This window comes from Euprymna scolopes, chromosome 18 (genome assembly GCF_053919585.1).
Source record: "Euprymna scolopes isolate OS-2025 chromosome 18, ASM5391958v1, whole genome shotgun sequence".
Classification (NCBI taxonomy): domain Eukaryota; kingdom Metazoa; phylum Mollusca; class Cephalopoda; order Sepiida; family Sepiolidae; genus Euprymna; species Euprymna scolopes.
The window spans coordinates 82,082,728-82,099,506 of NC_136499.1; the positions used below are offsets into that span (position 1 = coordinate 82,082,728).

Here is a 16,779-nt window from a genome sequence, read left to right on the forward strand (position 1 = left end):
TCTTGGATTGATTCTGAGAACCTGATTGAATTGATTCCAAGAACGCTTTTCCTCAACGTCCAAATTTCTTACGGTAAGCTTGTCAAATGAGGCGCAACGGAATGAAGACGGAATTACTTTTCTATTCCTCCAAAAAAATGACTTCAGCTTCTGGAATCGAACACTGCATGTTCACACAAAATCCACAATTCCAGATAAAATAAAATTTTTTGAGGCACTCAACTTCCACACAGAACGAGCAAGAAGTAAAAGAAAAAAAAAGAAGTTCGGATGTTGATTTTGTTCTCAGGATAAATCATCTATCTATCTTCATTTTAGATGTGACAGAAATCCGGAATTGAAATTTACACAGTCCTTTTAAAAGAAATTTGTTTTGTTGTGCGATCTGTCATGCAAATTAAAATTAAAATAAAATATGCTTATCCGATTTTCAATATAAATAAAACATAAGAAATACAAGAATAAAAGAAATAATCATTTTTTTTTTTATGAATTTATTGAACAAAATTTTCAATATTTTTATTTTCAAAAACAAATTCTTAAATATAATGAATTTGTAATTCTTAAATTTGAAATGCAGATTTTAGTCGTAATGTTTAGCATTCACGACTGGAACTAAACGCCTTGACAGGAAATTCACCATTGCATCCAAAAACCTATGCGAAAAAAGGCAGGACAATATAAATAAACTTAAATAATAATTTAATTTCCAATAATTTTTAATATAAATATTCTTCACTCCAAGTGGATGTTAATTGTGTTTTATTTAAAAAAAAAATATTTTGAAGCAATCAACTTTCACAACTTGGTTACGGTTTGCCAAATCGGCTACAGATTACAGGAACAAATTTTGGTGTGTGTAAAAAACAATATATTCTTTTGCGTAACATCGAACTTAGTAACATCGAACTTAGTAACATCGAACTTAGTAACATCGAACTTAGTAACATCGAACTTAGTAACATCGAACTTAGTAACATCGAACTTAGTAACATCGAACTTAGTAACATCGAACTTAGTAACATCGAACTTAGTAACATCGAACTTAGTAACATCGAACTTAGTAACATCGAACTTAGTAACATCGAACTTAGTAACATCGAACTTAGTAACATCGAACTTAGTAACATCGAACTTAGTAACATCGAACTTAGTAACATCGAACTTAGTAACATCGAACTTAGTAACATCGAACTTAGTAACATCGAACTTAGTAACATCGAACTTAGTAACATCGAACTTAGTAACATCGAACTTAGTAACATCGAACTTAGTAACATCGAACTTAGTAACATCGAACTTAGTAACATCGAACTTAGTAACATCGAACTTAGTAACATCGAACTTAGTAACATCGAACTTAGTAACATCGAACTTAGTAACATCGAACTTAGTAACATCGAACTTAGTAACATCGAACTTAGTAACATCGAACTTAGTAACATCGAACTTAGTAACATCGAACTTAGTAACATCGAACTTCGACTTTTTACAATTAAAATCGTCGACTATTGGAAGCATCGAACTCAGTAACAACTTAAAAGAACTTCGACAACTTTAAAAAAAAGTTGTCGAAGTTGAAGTTTGAAAGCGACGACAAATTGAAAATTTTCAATTTGTTGATTTGCGTAAAATTTTGTAAAACGTACATTTTTTTTGTCAACGTACATTTTTTGGAGGGGACGTAAAAACAGTTAACTACATCTTTCAAATTAAGCTTATCAAGAATAATAAGAATCAAGAATTAATAAAGATGAAACAACGTAAAACTTACGGAAAATGGGGAGATGAGAATTGGGTTGTGGAAAGTAGAAAGTCATATAAATCTATAAAAATTATATATAAATATGTGTGTGTTTAAGTGTGTGTTTGAGTATAAATTATATATATGTATATTGCAACTGTTTCATTAACAAAGCTGACCTGGCATTTTCCGCGGAAACAACGCATGTGCACATTTTTATCGTTATAGACATTCGATTTTGGATCAGGTGATGAACAGGGTGTCCCATCCGGCATAATAGCGTCTCTGCTCATTCTATCTTTCCTATTGTTACAGTGGACGTCGCACACATTGTTGTAACCTGTAATTCAGAAAAAAGCACAAAGAAAATAGAAAAAAAAATGTCAAAACTTTGTACCAAAGCCCAGTAACCAGATCTGGGTTGCAAATGAAAAGAGAAAGGGAGTACAGACGGAGAGGAAAAGAAAAAGAAAGAACAATTTACTGAGGAATTACTGATTTGATAAAAACACTTGGCTATTTGGTGTCTTCTTTTCGCTCTGGCGAAAAAAAAAAAGAAAGAGAAAAAAAAGCGAAAAAGAAAAGAAGAAAAAGAGCGAAAAAAAAAAAAAGTCCCCCTCTGAAAACTAGCGGAGTAGAAGAGAAAAAAGAACCTGCATCTAGAATCATTGCTTGAGATTAGCGAAAAAAAATAAAAATAGTGATTTTAATAACCTGAGTTTTCCTTTCTGCAGGACATGTATGCTGAATTTATAAAAATAGATTTGTTTTTTTTGTGAAAGATGAAAACAATCATTGTTATCATTATTAGCTTCGATGCAATCCCTTTTTTATTGAAAAGCGTCCCGTGAGTAACTTTCCAAATGACACATGTACTAAGATGTTGAAAAGTCGATTTTATGTTGAGAACCTATGTCGATTTCATATTAACAATTTTCGGAGGAGATAATCAGCCTTAATAAAAATGCAGTGCCTCGACTGCAAAAGGGAAATTTTCAACTGAGGAAATCCTGATTTGTGCAACAAAACTGAGAGTATGAAAAGGTTCCACCCTGAAACAATCAGTTCTATGGTCAGCGACATGTGGAAAAGGTTGAACTATTTTGTAAACCACTTATTCCCTTTGACAGGTTCTAGAGTTCGAAAAGTTATGTTGTTCCTTCGTATTTAAATTTGTGAATAAATGTGAGTGAAGAAACAATCTAATCCAAAACAGACAGTCAAAATTTACTTGATTAAAATGATGCAATCGCAAGCCTTTGATGTCGAGATTGCTTATCTGATAAGAAGATTCTGCTGGTTAAGAATCTCAACATCTTTCACGACTCCAACGGGATCTTAAGAGTGGATGGCAGAATTACCAATTCAAGATTGCCAAAATTTCTAATTTTGATTGCCAAAAACGAAATTAAATTTTGATTGCCACTAACGAAATTAAAAAATCATCGGCACGACAATAACAAAATTAAGGTTGTCTGGATATTGGGTTGAAGTCTATAATCACAGTTTGCTATACCTGTAAAAAATTCAACAATTGTTTTTTTTTTTAAATAGGAAAGTTAAATTTGTTTACTTAATCAAGATAATCAATAATTTTTGATAGAATTTGGGTATCCTGTATAGAAATTTTTGGCCCAGACTTCTCTAAATTCTCGTATGCTCCGATTATGATATTTCTTTTGAATTTCCTGGTGTTTTCTCATACGTTTTCTACGGAATGATCCGTCTTTATTTTCCGGTTCGTTAATAATTCTGCTGGTGCCGTGACCGTCAGTTTTAAACTTAGGGAGCCTTTCTCATGACTCATTTTTTCCATTCCTTCCTTAAAAATCCGCATATATCTTTCAGCCAATCCATTAGAAGAGAAGCGTTTGTGGTGGATGAGTTTGACATGTTAGACGTTAGCAACAAGAAACGGCTCAGTTTTGAATTTTTACTGAACGCATCCATTATTACCAGAAACATGTGACCTGCATAATCTATTTGAAGTCTGAACCACTCTTCAGGGATTTCCCAAGGATGTAAAGGTGCGATTGCTGGCATTTGATTGCAATTCCTCCTATTCTTTTCTATTTCCTGGTCTAATTTTGGCCACCAGAAATAGCTTCTGCTCAGCCCTTTCATTTTTTACATTTTTTCATTTTTAGCTCCTTTACCGATGTTGCGCGTGGTGCCTGCTTGATCGATTTCACTTTTTCCTCTGCAGGTTTTATCCTACTAGATATTTGCATTTTTCCCAGCCTGTTTAAACTTCCTCCAGGGTCTCTAAGTGTTTTTTTCCTGGTTTTGCCTGTCGTGTATGTCGTCAATTCTTACAATTACATTTTCAATGCCCTGCAAAATGTTTTCCATAGTTCTCTGAAATATTCCTGGGGCTGATTTCAATCCATAGCATAGTCGGTTATGAAAAGGCCCTTATGAGTATTGATAGTTGTTAATTTTCTAGATTTTTCATTAATCAGTAATTGCTGGTAAGCTTGGCTAAAATCTAGCTTGACCTCCACCCAATGTCGCATACAGATCTTTTGTTTTTGGTATTGGATAATTATTCAATATTATTATATTATTATAATATATATTATTAATAATATTATATAATTATTTCAATTATAATATAATTATAATTATAATTATATTATAATAATATTATATAATTATTTCAATTATTCAATTGATTGTCACTATGACCTTGGTTTTGCCTCTGGGTCTACATACAAACTGGCATAGGTCCCTTTCACTTGACCCTCGAACACAGCCTCATGCTTTGCTAATATTTCTTCCAATTTGTCTTGTTCAGTCTCCAAACAACTGCACCTTAAAAATCTCCTTCCATGGCAACCTCACATGTTTCTTCCCAGGAGTGTGGGAATCCCCCGCTACCACAATTAACGGTAATTCCACCCGACGACTGTCCAACTGCACTTTTGTTTGTCCAATCCATCCAGGTGGATGCAATTTCCCGTATAAGACCCAAGACGCACTTTTGTGGGCTCCAGCAACTTTTTGTTTTTTATTTTTTTCCACGTTTTTAGTCATATTATTGTTACAGATCATCACCCTCTTGTCACAAATGTTGACGTCTACACAATAGGGGTCTACTTTTTCGGAATATGTTTAATTTAAAACATTTCTCTTTAATGTTTCGTGTTTTACAGTAGACATGGCATATCTTGTTTCGTGTTTTACAGTAGACATGGCATATCTAAAAGGACACTTACTTGTTTCGTGTGTTGCTCCACGTGTTCTCGTTTTATTTTTTCGGTCTGCCTCGGTGGTGGTGTGAAAATTTTGTTTACTTCTATTTTTTTTGTTTGAATATCCCGTAGAGAGGCAGATTCGATGTTGACAGCTATTTTGAAAGTTATTGTGTCATTCTCTGCCATGTTGTCATCGTTTACTACGAGTTTATCCCGTAGCATTTCGTCCAAAAACGTTCCAAAACGACAATCTTCACACATGCTTCTTAATTCTTCCACTTATGTGGCAGAATTAAGAAGCATAAAACTTTGTTCTCTGAACGATCACAGACGGCTTTTAATTTTGCATGAGTTTGACCAGTTCGTCAAATTCTTTATCTTTCGGTTTTTCTGGTTTTTCTTGATATTTATCGGTTTTTCCGGTTTTTCTTGATATTTATCGCTCTCCTTTTTTTCACGTCGGGTATCTCGTTTGCTTCGAAAAAGTTCTCCAGACGTTCGATATATTGATCCCATTGTTCACTTGTACTATCTAAACGACCGAAAGTAGCCGTAATTCGTTTTTTTATTCGAATCCTCGTCGCCAAATTTGTAATAAACTCACAAGGTAGATTTAAACTCGTCGTTGTTTACACGGCGTTTGCACATGCGTAGTGAAACCCGGATGTTAGTTGGTTTCTTAGTTCAAGGGACACATGTTACATACAATATCTATATTCCAACACTTTTTCATCCTGACAGCCATGTTCTACCAATCTACCTTCAGCCTTCATTAGGTTTCTTAATTCATCAGAATTGGAATTCCAAGATCGTAAGGTGAAGCCTCCTTCCTGCATTCTAACAAAACATTTTTTATACAAATCTTGCATTTCATTTATTTGCCAGTTACTACTAAGTTGTCCACATAAAAGTTATTGCTCAATATTTTGCTGCATTTATCCTGAGGGTAAGACTCAACATGATAAAAGGCGAAGATGTACTATCGTTTTATATCTATAACAAATAAGGTTTTCTCTTCTCCAAAAAAAAACAAAACCTATTTTTGTCGTATTCATTTCCTAACATATTTGTTGCTTCTGAAGTAAAGCAACAACTTCAATAAAGAACCCATTAAATCTATACCCGTATAGGCTGCTTCATTAATTGAAGGTAATTCCTTGGTTGTCTTTAACGAACAATTAAAGACGGGCCTTATTTTCGTTGTCACTTGTTCCGCAGTTTTTAAAACGGGTCTGCGTATATTTATAGTAATTTGAAGGATTAACTTCTATTTGTTCAATGATTCCATCTTCTAGTTGTTTGCAATCGTATCGTATTTTTTATTTAAAAAGTTCATTGTTCGGTCTAACACCTTGAGAGCTTGATGGAACTTTTTCGATCCTACAGGATACCAGGGCAATTCTATATAATAATGCCCATCGATCTGTTTCATTTCTTCCCTAAATTTACTTATTTGCTTGTTGTCAAAGGAAATAGATTCTTGATCTTCCTTTGTCTACTTCACTGTCGGATAAAATATTCTCTAAGATTTAATATAAAATATTCTTTACGATTTAATAAAATATTATAAAATATACGATATATAAAATATTCTCTACCATTTAATTACTGTTTTATTATTTTTAATTGTTTTTTTTTTTTTTTTTTTTTAGCAAGTCATTTCTCTCGGCTGAACTGATAAAATTGAAAATGTTTCATCTATGATAAAGTTATAACCACCCCCTATCTTTTTTATGGAAAGGGAAAGATATCCCCATTAGCATATCTATTTAAATAGTGTCGTGTTCTTTATTTTACTTAAATAAAGAACACGGCACTATTTAAATAGATATGCTCGAACACAGCCTCATGCTTTGCTAATATTTCTTCCAATTTGTCTTGTTCAGTCTCCAAACAACTGCACCTTAAAAATCTCCTTCCATGGCAACCTCACATGTTTCTTCCCAGGAGTGTGGGAATCCCCCGCTACCACAATTAACGGTAATTTCACCCGACGACTGTCCAACTGCACTGGAACTTTTGTTTGTCCAATCCATCCAGGTGGATGCAATTTTTTTTGCAAAGGACTCATCAAGCAGATTTACACCCTGTAATTTTAATTTATTAATTACATCTTTCATTCCGTGCATCGTGTAATTTACCAATACCAATAGCGGAACAAAATACATTCTATTCTTTAATTTTACACCAGTAGACAATTTCTTAACTTGCCGTCCTAAATAACTATAAATATAAGTATCTCATGCTCTGATGAGAACAACTCATTATAATTTGGGGAGCAGCTTCTTTTGTTATAAAAGATCTTTGGCTGCCACACCTAACTCGTCTTTGCGTATGACCACATTTTAAATTTAGGGTAACATTTACAAGTGTCCGTATTTTTCAAGGCGTAACACAAGTTTGTTTGAAGTTACATGTTCTTTTTTTTTACATGTGAGACACGGAAACTTTAAGAACCCCTTTTTTCCATAGCATTCTGATTCATCTGGTGCACAAGGACAGTTCTAAGATTCTTGCTAGTTTAGCCTCATAATTAGGATAAGTTTCACACTTTCGAGGAATTTTTTATAGCTTGCACTTTGAAATTTTGTACCGTTGGTACTTTGGGTTTATTTTAAAACTACGTTAAACGTCATAGCTACTGAAATTTTTGAATTTAGGAAAACTCGTCCCGGGAAAACTCGTCTCGGGAAAACTCGTCCCCTATCGCTAGGTAGGAAAACTGGTCCCTTATTGAATAAATATCGATTGAAAACACATTTTATGATCGTTCTTGAAGGAGATATTGTTTTTTAAAATAAACTATAGCCATAATATATTTTTAAAAATAATTTTACTTGTTTAATGTTTTTTTTTTTTTTTTTTTTTTTTTTAAATAAAATCGATTTTCTAAGTGTCCGTTTTCTACCTAACTGGCTAAGTTCTTAGTGATTTAACTTATTTTAAAGCGTTTATTATGTTCATACAAAGTTAATTACAAATTTTTTTTTTGTTCTTATTTTAACGATGTTTTTTGGAGTCATAAAAACAATAAAAAAAAAACAAAACCCAAAAATTTAAAAACAGGGAGCGATTCGATTCTTCGTTACGCTTTTGGTTTTGTTTTTGGATAGTTTTTTGTTATGTTTTTGTTTTCTGTCATACCAAATGCACTCATGCGTTATTTAAAATTATGATTTTATCAATTATCAACATTTATTGTCGTCCTGTCAAATTTTGCAAAAATTAACTAATAAATTAAAAGCGAAATATTTTTTTGGCGCGAGAGATGCCATGTGCTTACAATCTCTCGTTAACTCATTTTTAATTTTTTAAATTTTTACTTCAAAATTCTAAAATCAATCATTAAGAGAGAAAGTAATCACTAAATAAATTTATTAATCAATTTTATTGAAAACTCCGCTATCGTTTATCAAGAATCTTTTTAATTGCATTTTTTGTTGGTTGCTTTTCGAAGGGAGATATAGGTTTTATCCCCCCCCCTCTCTCTAAATTATATTTTAAAAAATATTAAAATTTATTATTTTCTTTTTAAAACCAAATCTCCTTCAGTAATTTCTTTAATTTTCTATTTTTTAGCGATTATCAAGACCCCCTAAGATACCGGGCATTATTTCTCGTTCTCCCGTAACACTCGACCGACATGTTTTTTGTTTGTTTTCTGTTTTTTTTTCTTTACCAAATAAACGATTCCAAATAAATTAAATAAATAACATAGTCGGCGAGGTAGAAAAATCGATTTTACCCTTTTATAAACAACAGTATATAAGTAAATTCTTTTTATATTAATATAAAAAAAATATGCGGTCTCGTTTATGAACATAATAAACGCTTTTATTAAAAACACAAAAAAAAACATTAAACAAGTAAAAATATTTTTTTTTAAATATTATGGGGGGGGGGGCTATAGTTTATTTTTAAAAACAATATCTCCTTCAAGAATCATAAAATGTGTTTTCAATCGATATTTATTCAATAAGGGACCAGTTTTCCTACCTAGCGAAAGGGGACGAGTTTTCCGGAGACGAGTTTTCCGGAGACGAGTTTTCCCGGCACCGAAATTTTTTTTATCCTTAGCAATATTTTTTACAGTTAAAGTCCGAGTTAGAGTTTTTAAAATATCCCTATAGTTATCAAATATTTGCTTTAAGTTGGGATAATTATTATTAACTTTAACAACTACTTTGGGAAGTTTAATGTGACTAATTAGAATATTTCCAGAAGAACCCTCTTCCAAAAAATCAATTTCATATTGTTTTAGCTCATATAAGTAGACCCTTATTTCTGATATATAATATTTAACATTCAAATATTCTGGACTTCCTCACCAGGTTTAGCTTTTAATATGTTTTTTAATGTTTCGTCGATAATATATGCTTTATCTAAAAACTCTTCTTTCAATAAATCTAAAGCAATTTCATATCGGTTATTGACAAATGTCTTATTTGTTTTAAGGCATAATCAAGTAACCGACCAAATAAGACAGTTTAGCTGAGTCTGACAATCACATTGTTAAATTGAATTAAAAAATTGTGAAAGGCGAACTTGTCCTTGTCCCGAAAAAGTGCTGCAATTCAAAGGAGGAGGTTTTCCCTCACTTAAAGTTTCAATAGACAACGTTGAAGGAGTCTTGTCATCTTTACTGGTTATAACCAGTAAAGATGACAAGAGTCCTCGTATTTGTCTGTACTCACTAAGATATTATTCGGCTTGACTTAGATAGTCAAGCCGAATAATATCTTAATTCATTATTCAAGTCTTCTTCGTCTTTAAATCAACCCTTTGTGAAAAATTAATTACCTCATTCCAATAATTGATTTTGGACACTTCATCATCAATGGCTTTTAACTGTTTTTTTTTTTTACACAGGGTAGAATTGTCATACATGGTCTCCAGGCTATTAAAGTACGTTGTTACTTTTCTTTTATGTGTAGCCCGGTTTCGTTTAAAAGACTAATTTTTCTTGTATCATTCATATCCTCGGGTTTTTCTTCTCCCAGAAGGTTTTTAAGAGTTCCCTCCATGGTGACGTCTTCCTTAATAGCCATTTATTTTAGTAGGTATGAATAAGTACCGAAATTTGAATACAAGTGCAATAAAATAATTTTGTTTTTAATCCACGCGGGTAGAGTTTTTGTACGTTTTGAGCGTCCCAAATTCACGTTTTATAAAACTCGAGTATGTTCCATAAAAGTTTTTTGAATATGTATACCGTTAGTATCCAGAATAATAATTTCTCTCTTGTGGAGTATCCATCCTTGAGGTAACTTGAGGTAACATCACTTGGAGAAGGTTCATTCCTCGTTGGTTATCCATATTAAATGTTATGGACGCGAATACCACAATGTTAACTGTTTTGGAAATATGTTAGAAATTTTTTTTTATTTCTAATGCGCCTCTCTTTTCTTGTTATTCGAACAACTTGATTAATTTTGAGGTAATTTAAAGTTTTAAGTTTCCAAAACAGTTGTTGCAGAAAAAGAGAGTAATTTCTGAGAAGTGCTCGCTGTTAATCTTTTCTTTCTTTCTTTTTTTTTTTTTTGCAAGCAACTCCAAGTAATAGTGGGTAATTTGCATAAGTGGCTTTATGCAAATTACCTTACAAAGTTTGAGTACAAATAATTAAACAGAGTAAAAAAAAAAAAAGGTAAATATCCAGATACGCTACTACAGAACTAAAAAAGGGTCGGTAAACTAAAAAACCACTCTAATTTGTTTTTTTTTTTATAGGTAATTGAGGTCGCTGACAACAAATCTGATAGTCAAATTTACCGTTTGCATGGTATTAACCCCCGAACCCACGAATAACTTTCCACCATTTTGCAGCTTCCGTTTACGCTACGCGCGTGCGCTGCAGCATGAACGACGGCTTGCTTCACCTAGCAAACTGCCTTCTCACATGGCGTATCAAAAAATTACGGACTGACATTTTTTTAATGACTTACAGTTAAAGAAAAGTACAACAAATTGGGGGACTTTTTTTTTTTTTTTTTTGTCTCGCGTAGTTTTTAATGTGGTTTACAAAAACATAAGCACCAAACATCTTTGTTTTTTATTCTTGTTTTGAAGAAGGGAGGGGGATTCAATTATATTCTTGTTTTGAAGAAGGGAGGGGGATTCAATTATAGAACTTATGTGGCTTAATAGGTGCTTTTGCAGTTTAGTTAAACGTTTTTCCGTCAGTAACGCACCGACATTTACCAATTAGAACACCATTTAACATTTTCCGAAGATTTTACTGTGTACATTGGGGACTCGCGTCCCCAATGTACACAGTAAAATCACACAACATCACATCCGCCCCCGTGTACATTGGGGACTCGCGTCCCCAATGTACACGGGGGGGGGGGGGCGGATGTGATGTTGGGGCGCGTATAAACACTCTCCTCTCCCCATGTTAAGACTGGCTTTTTAAATAATAGCGTTATTATTTACGTCCAGTACCAGTGCACTAGTACCAAAACTTCTTGAAAATGTAAACTTAAAAAAATATTTACCGTTTTGACCACTTTATATATTATCCCCCCCTCCCAAAATAAAAAAAAAAAACCTCAAAAGTATTTGTGCGCAATAAATATCTAAATTAAATGTAATGTTTACAAATACGAGGACGGAACTTCTAAAATATGTAAACAAAAAAAAAAAATGTAAACGCAAAATGTCCGCAGAGACACGTGCTGAAAACGAGGCAAGCTCCTCCCCACCAAAATATGCGCGAACTATAATTTGAAAACGAGGTTTCTCTCTTCGAAGAAGAAGAAGGGGGGGGGGTATTAATTTTGGCCATCTTGAATTCTTACGACTCGTAAAAAGTTAATATTTGGTATCAAATAAACAGCGTTTAAAACTACTTAAAAACACTAATAAATGATTCAGGTAGGTTGCAAAGTAACTTTTATAGCTACTGTTAATATTTCTTTGTTGTATATTTTAATTTTTGACCACTTTTTCGAATCTATGTGATAATGATAAGGTACTTGTACAGTTTAGTCAAGACATTAAAAAATGAAACTAGCGAAAAAAGTTATGGAACGAAGTTCTCCGAAAAAAAATTTCAGTTAATTTTATCAAGTGTTTTTTTTTTTACAGCGAAAAAACAATTTGTTATAATACCGAGCAAAATGTTCGATTTTTAGGAAGAAAAAAGCTAGTATTAAAGATGGAGAGGGGTGTTAGCGCGTTAACTGGAGTTATCTCCCTTTGGCATTTCTAAAATTCAAACAATTGTTTTTTAAAAATTCAAGATGGCTGCCTTCAACGCGTTCTCATAAAAACGTGTTTTTCCGCTGTAAAAACCCAAACTACTTGATGAAATTAAGTGGTATTTTTTACCGACCCTTTTTTAGTTTACCTTTAATTTGTCGACTTTTAAAAGTTTTCGGGTACGCTCAGAACGAATATCGCATTTATTTTTTGTGCAAACACGCAGTTATCCATATTTGAAGACATTCATTCCAATGTAATCCTTATCATTTTTGTTGGCGTCTGCCAACAAAAATGATAAGGATTACATTGTTTCCTATTTAAGAAAAACGCCCAAAATAGCCAAAACATGGCTCCCATTCGGCTGCAATGCCGAAATACCCCCCCCCCCACACACACACATACCCTTCCGGATATTTTTCCGCTTCCCGATATCGAAACGGACAATCTTTTTTCCACTTTCTTACTAAAATGCGCGCACGCGTGTAGTCACTTGACATTTCACAAGGTGCATGAATCGACAAATATTTTTCATAAAATATAAAAATATTGTCAGTAAGTTTTCACGAGCGGTTTACAAAAGCATATTTTATATTTTTCGTTCCTTTTTTTGGGGGGGGGAGAGGGGTATTCAATTATAGAACTTGTGTCGTTTAACAGGTGTTTCTGCACACCCGCCCCCGCCCCTCCATGGAAAAACGGTTAATTAAACTGCAGAAGCACCTGTTAAACGACACAAGTTCTATAATTGAATACCCCTTCCTTCCCCCCCTAAAAAAAGAACGAAAATATAAAATATGCTTTTGTAAACCGCTCGTGAAAACTTCATTTTTTTTATAGATCAATTAAAAGGGGTACCGTAAATTTGCGACGGATGCAACATCGAATATCCCTAAAAAAAACAAAAAACAAATTAGTGGTCGGTGTTCTGTTGTTACCTTTAAATTTATTTTAATAAATATTACTCTAAATATTGTTTTTAATTTGTGGTCTTTTCTTTACGTTTTTTCCTTTCGCTCAAGATTTCTTGAAATTTACCCCTTCCCCCACCAATAAACCTTACTTTTTTAGGGGGATTCCAGTTACATGTGGCATATTTAGCTTCTTTTGGCGTTTTTTCGTTATTGGAAAACAAGATGGCTGCCATTAAAAAATGGTAAGGATTACGTTACGTTGGATACTGAATGTCTTCAAATATGGATAACTGCGTGTTTGCGCAAAAAATAAATGCAATATTCGTTCTGAGCGTACCGAAAACCTGAGAAAGTCGACAAATTAAAGGTAAATGCCGAGGGGTCGATAAACTAAAAATTTACCGAAATTTTTTTTCGGAGAACTTCGTTCCATAACGGATACATACAATTTAAACTTTTTTCGATATTTTCATTTTTTAATGTCTTGACTAAACTGTACAAGTATCTTTGATAATACGTGTTTTCTTTCTTTTATTTTTGTTTCGTAATAACACAAAAGTGTTAAATCTGAATTAATTTTTAAATAAATATATGGTTTCGTTTTTCGTATCTTGACTCCGTGATCAAGTTTATTTTTTTTAAAACAAGAGATAAAAATAATTTGTATTCTCTTTTAAAGACAATTTATTCTATAAGAACGCTCATAAAATGTGTTTTCAATCGATATTTATCAATAAGGGATCAGTTTTCCTACCTAGCAAAAAAGGGGGTGGGGTCCAGGTACGGGTTTTCTGTAGACGAGTTTTCCGGGCACCTGAGAATTTAGGAAAACTCGTCCCGGGAAAACTCGACCCCGGAAAACTCGCCCCTTTTCGCTAGGTAGGAAAACTGGTCCCTTATTGAATAAATATCGATTGAAAACACATTTTATGATCGTTCTTGAAGGAGATATTGTTTTTTAAAATAGATTATAGCCCCCATAATATTTAAAAAAAATATTTTTACTTGTTTAATGTTTTTTTTTTATTATTATTTTGAAATAAAATCGATTTTCCAAGTGTCCGTTTTCTACCTAACTGGTCCCTTATTCTTAGTGGTTTCACTTTGGTACTGGTCGCGATTAGAGTTCCCTGCCGAACACCCTAAAAAAACACCGACTTCTCCCTTAGTTGCCATAGTAGCTAAACGTCAAACGATCATGAATTTTTATCGACTTTGTTTTACTGTTTATGAATATTGAAATAAAAGACATTACTACACATTTATTAATATCTCACTTTTAATCACTTTTATCGACTTTTTTTTTTCACTGTTTTACTGTTTATGTCTCACTTTTATCGACTTTTTCTTTTCTTTTTTAAATAGCATTTTCTTTTTAAATGACTACGTTTTAACCTTACAATTGAATAAAAAAAACATTAAACTTTAATTAAGCTTAGAAATACGATTTAAAATATAGCGCGGATCATAAGTGCACTGCACTAGCACCCATTTTTTTTATTAATAAATGTTTAGTAATTATTTTTCTTTTAATATTCATAAACAGTAAAAAACGTCGTGATTTAAAAAGAAAATGCTATTTAAAAAAAAGAAAAAGTCGATAAAAGCGACATATAAACAGTAAAACAAATATATTCTATTAAAAAAATTTTCTTCAAAATCACCGGATTCGGCATTAAATAACCTAAAAAGGGTTGATATGCCGGAAAACAAAAACAACCAACCAATCAATAAGGGACCAGCTTTCCTACCTGTCGAAAGGGGACGAGTTTTCCGTGGTCGAGTTTTCATTTTTTTTATTAATAAATGTTTAGTAATTATTTTTCTTTTAATATTCATAAACAGTAAAAACGTCGTGATTTAAAAAGAAAATGCTATTTAAAAAAGAAAAGAAAAAGTCGATAAAAGCGACATATAAACAGTAAAAAAAAGTCGATAAAAGTGATTAAAAGTGAATTATTATTAATAAATGTGTAGTAATGTCTATTTTTTAAATTCCTCGTGTCTTTATTGAAAAATGGAATTTAGGAAAACTCGTCCCGGGAAAACTCGTCTCGGGAAAACTCGCCCCCTTTCGCTAGGTAGGAAAACTGGTCCCGTATTGAATAAATATCGATTGAAAACACATTTTATGATCGTTCTTGAAGGAGATATTGCTTTTTAAAATAGACTATAGCCCCCCCCCCATAATATTTTTAAAAAATATTTTTATTTGTTTAATGTTTTTTTTTTTGTTTTTTTTTCTACCTAACTGGCTAAGTTCTTAGTGGTTTCACTTATTTTAAAGCGTTTATTATGTTCATACAAAGTTAATTAAAAAAATTTTTGGTTCTTATCTTAACGATGTTTTTTGGAGTCATAAAAACAATAATAAAAAAACAAAACAAAAAAATTAAAAACTGGGAGCGTTACTTTTTTGTTTTGGTTTTTTAATTATGATAGTTTTTTGTTGTTATGTTTTCGTTTTCTCTCATACCAAATGCAATGCACTCATGCGTTAAAATTATAATTCTATCAATTATCAACATTTATTGTCGTCCTCTCAAATTTTGCAAATCAAAAGCGAAATATTTTTTTGGCGCGAGAGATGCCATGTGCTAACAATCTCTCGTTAACTCATTTTTAATTTTTTTAATTTTTACTTCAAAATTCTAAAATCAATCATTAAGAGAAAAAGTAATCACTAAATAAATTTATTAATCAATTTTATTGAAAACTCCGCTATCGTTTATCAAGAATCTTTTTAATTTCATTTTTTGTTGGTTGTTTTTCCGAGGGAGATATAACCCCCCCCTCTCTAAATTATATTTAAAAAAATATTAAAATTTTGGTTTGTATTACTGTACACATAGATTCGAAAAATAATAAACTAGACAAAATACTGTTAGAAATTCGCTCAATATATATTACCGTGACATAGGTTGACATATATTCGGTGTTTTTTTAATAGTATTTTGTCTAGTTTATTATTTATAACACCTATTCCCGAACTTACTGTGTTTAAGAGAGAGTCGGCCGCTATTTTGAATTGTCCAATACATCGGTAAACACTTTATGTTTTTCGAGCTGAATAAACATGTTACATTGAATAAAAACACGAAAAATATATCCAGTTTGGTAGGAAAGTAACTTATCTTGCCTTTGATAACATTTATTTGTTTTTTGACAATTTTTTCGAATCTATGTGTACAGTAATACAAACCCAAATCGATTTTACCCTTTTATAACAACAGTAAATAAGTAAATTCTTTTTATATTAATATAAAAAAATATGCGGTCTCGTTTATGAACATAATAAACGCTTTAAAATAAGTGAAACCACTAAGAACTTAGCCAGTTAGGTAGAAAACGGACACTTAGAAAATCGATTTTATTTAAAAAAAAAAAAAACATCAAACAAGTAAAAAAATTTTTTTTTTAATATTATGGGGGGGGGCTATAGTCTATTTTAAAAAAACAATTTCTCCTTCAAGAACGATCATAAAATGTGTTTTTAATCGATATTTATTCAATAAGGGACCAGTTTTCCTACCTAGCGAAAGGGGACGAGTTTTCCCGAGACGAGTTTTCCGGAGACGAGTTTTCCCGGGACGAGTTTTCCGGGCACCGAAAAATGAAAATAGAAAAAGAAATCGAAGAAAACCAATAAGCACTCGAAAAAATGCACCTTCTCTCAGGTGGCCAGAAAGTAGGTGTCCATTTTAAGTTAAATTTACATGGA

The 16,779-nt window shown here is 32.3% G+C and overlaps 1 protein-coding gene across 5 annotated transcripts in view; it reads right to left on the minus strand.

The window, feature by feature from the left end:
- Nucleotides 1-474: 474 nt before the first annotated feature.
- Nucleotides 475-16,779, minus strand: part of LOC145297671 (A disintegrin and metalloproteinase with thrombospondin motifs 3-like) — a 1,581,225-nt gene continuing 1,564,920 nt past the window's right edge. For 4 of the 5 annotated variants that reach the window (XM_080143853.1, XM_080143851.1, XM_080143854.1 and 1 more), the window contains 2 exons: nt 1,924-2,084; nt 476-656 (listed from right to left, as the gene is read on the minus strand). In XM_080143853.1, the coding sequence (XP_079999979.1) occupies nt 597-656; nt 1,924-2,084 (221 nt within the window). In that variant the 3' untranslated portion in view covers nt 476-596. Of the gene's footprint in view, nt 657-1,923; nt 2,085-16,779 lie in introns of all 5 variants that reach the window. The other variant, XM_080143852.1, reaches the window with a different exon arrangement.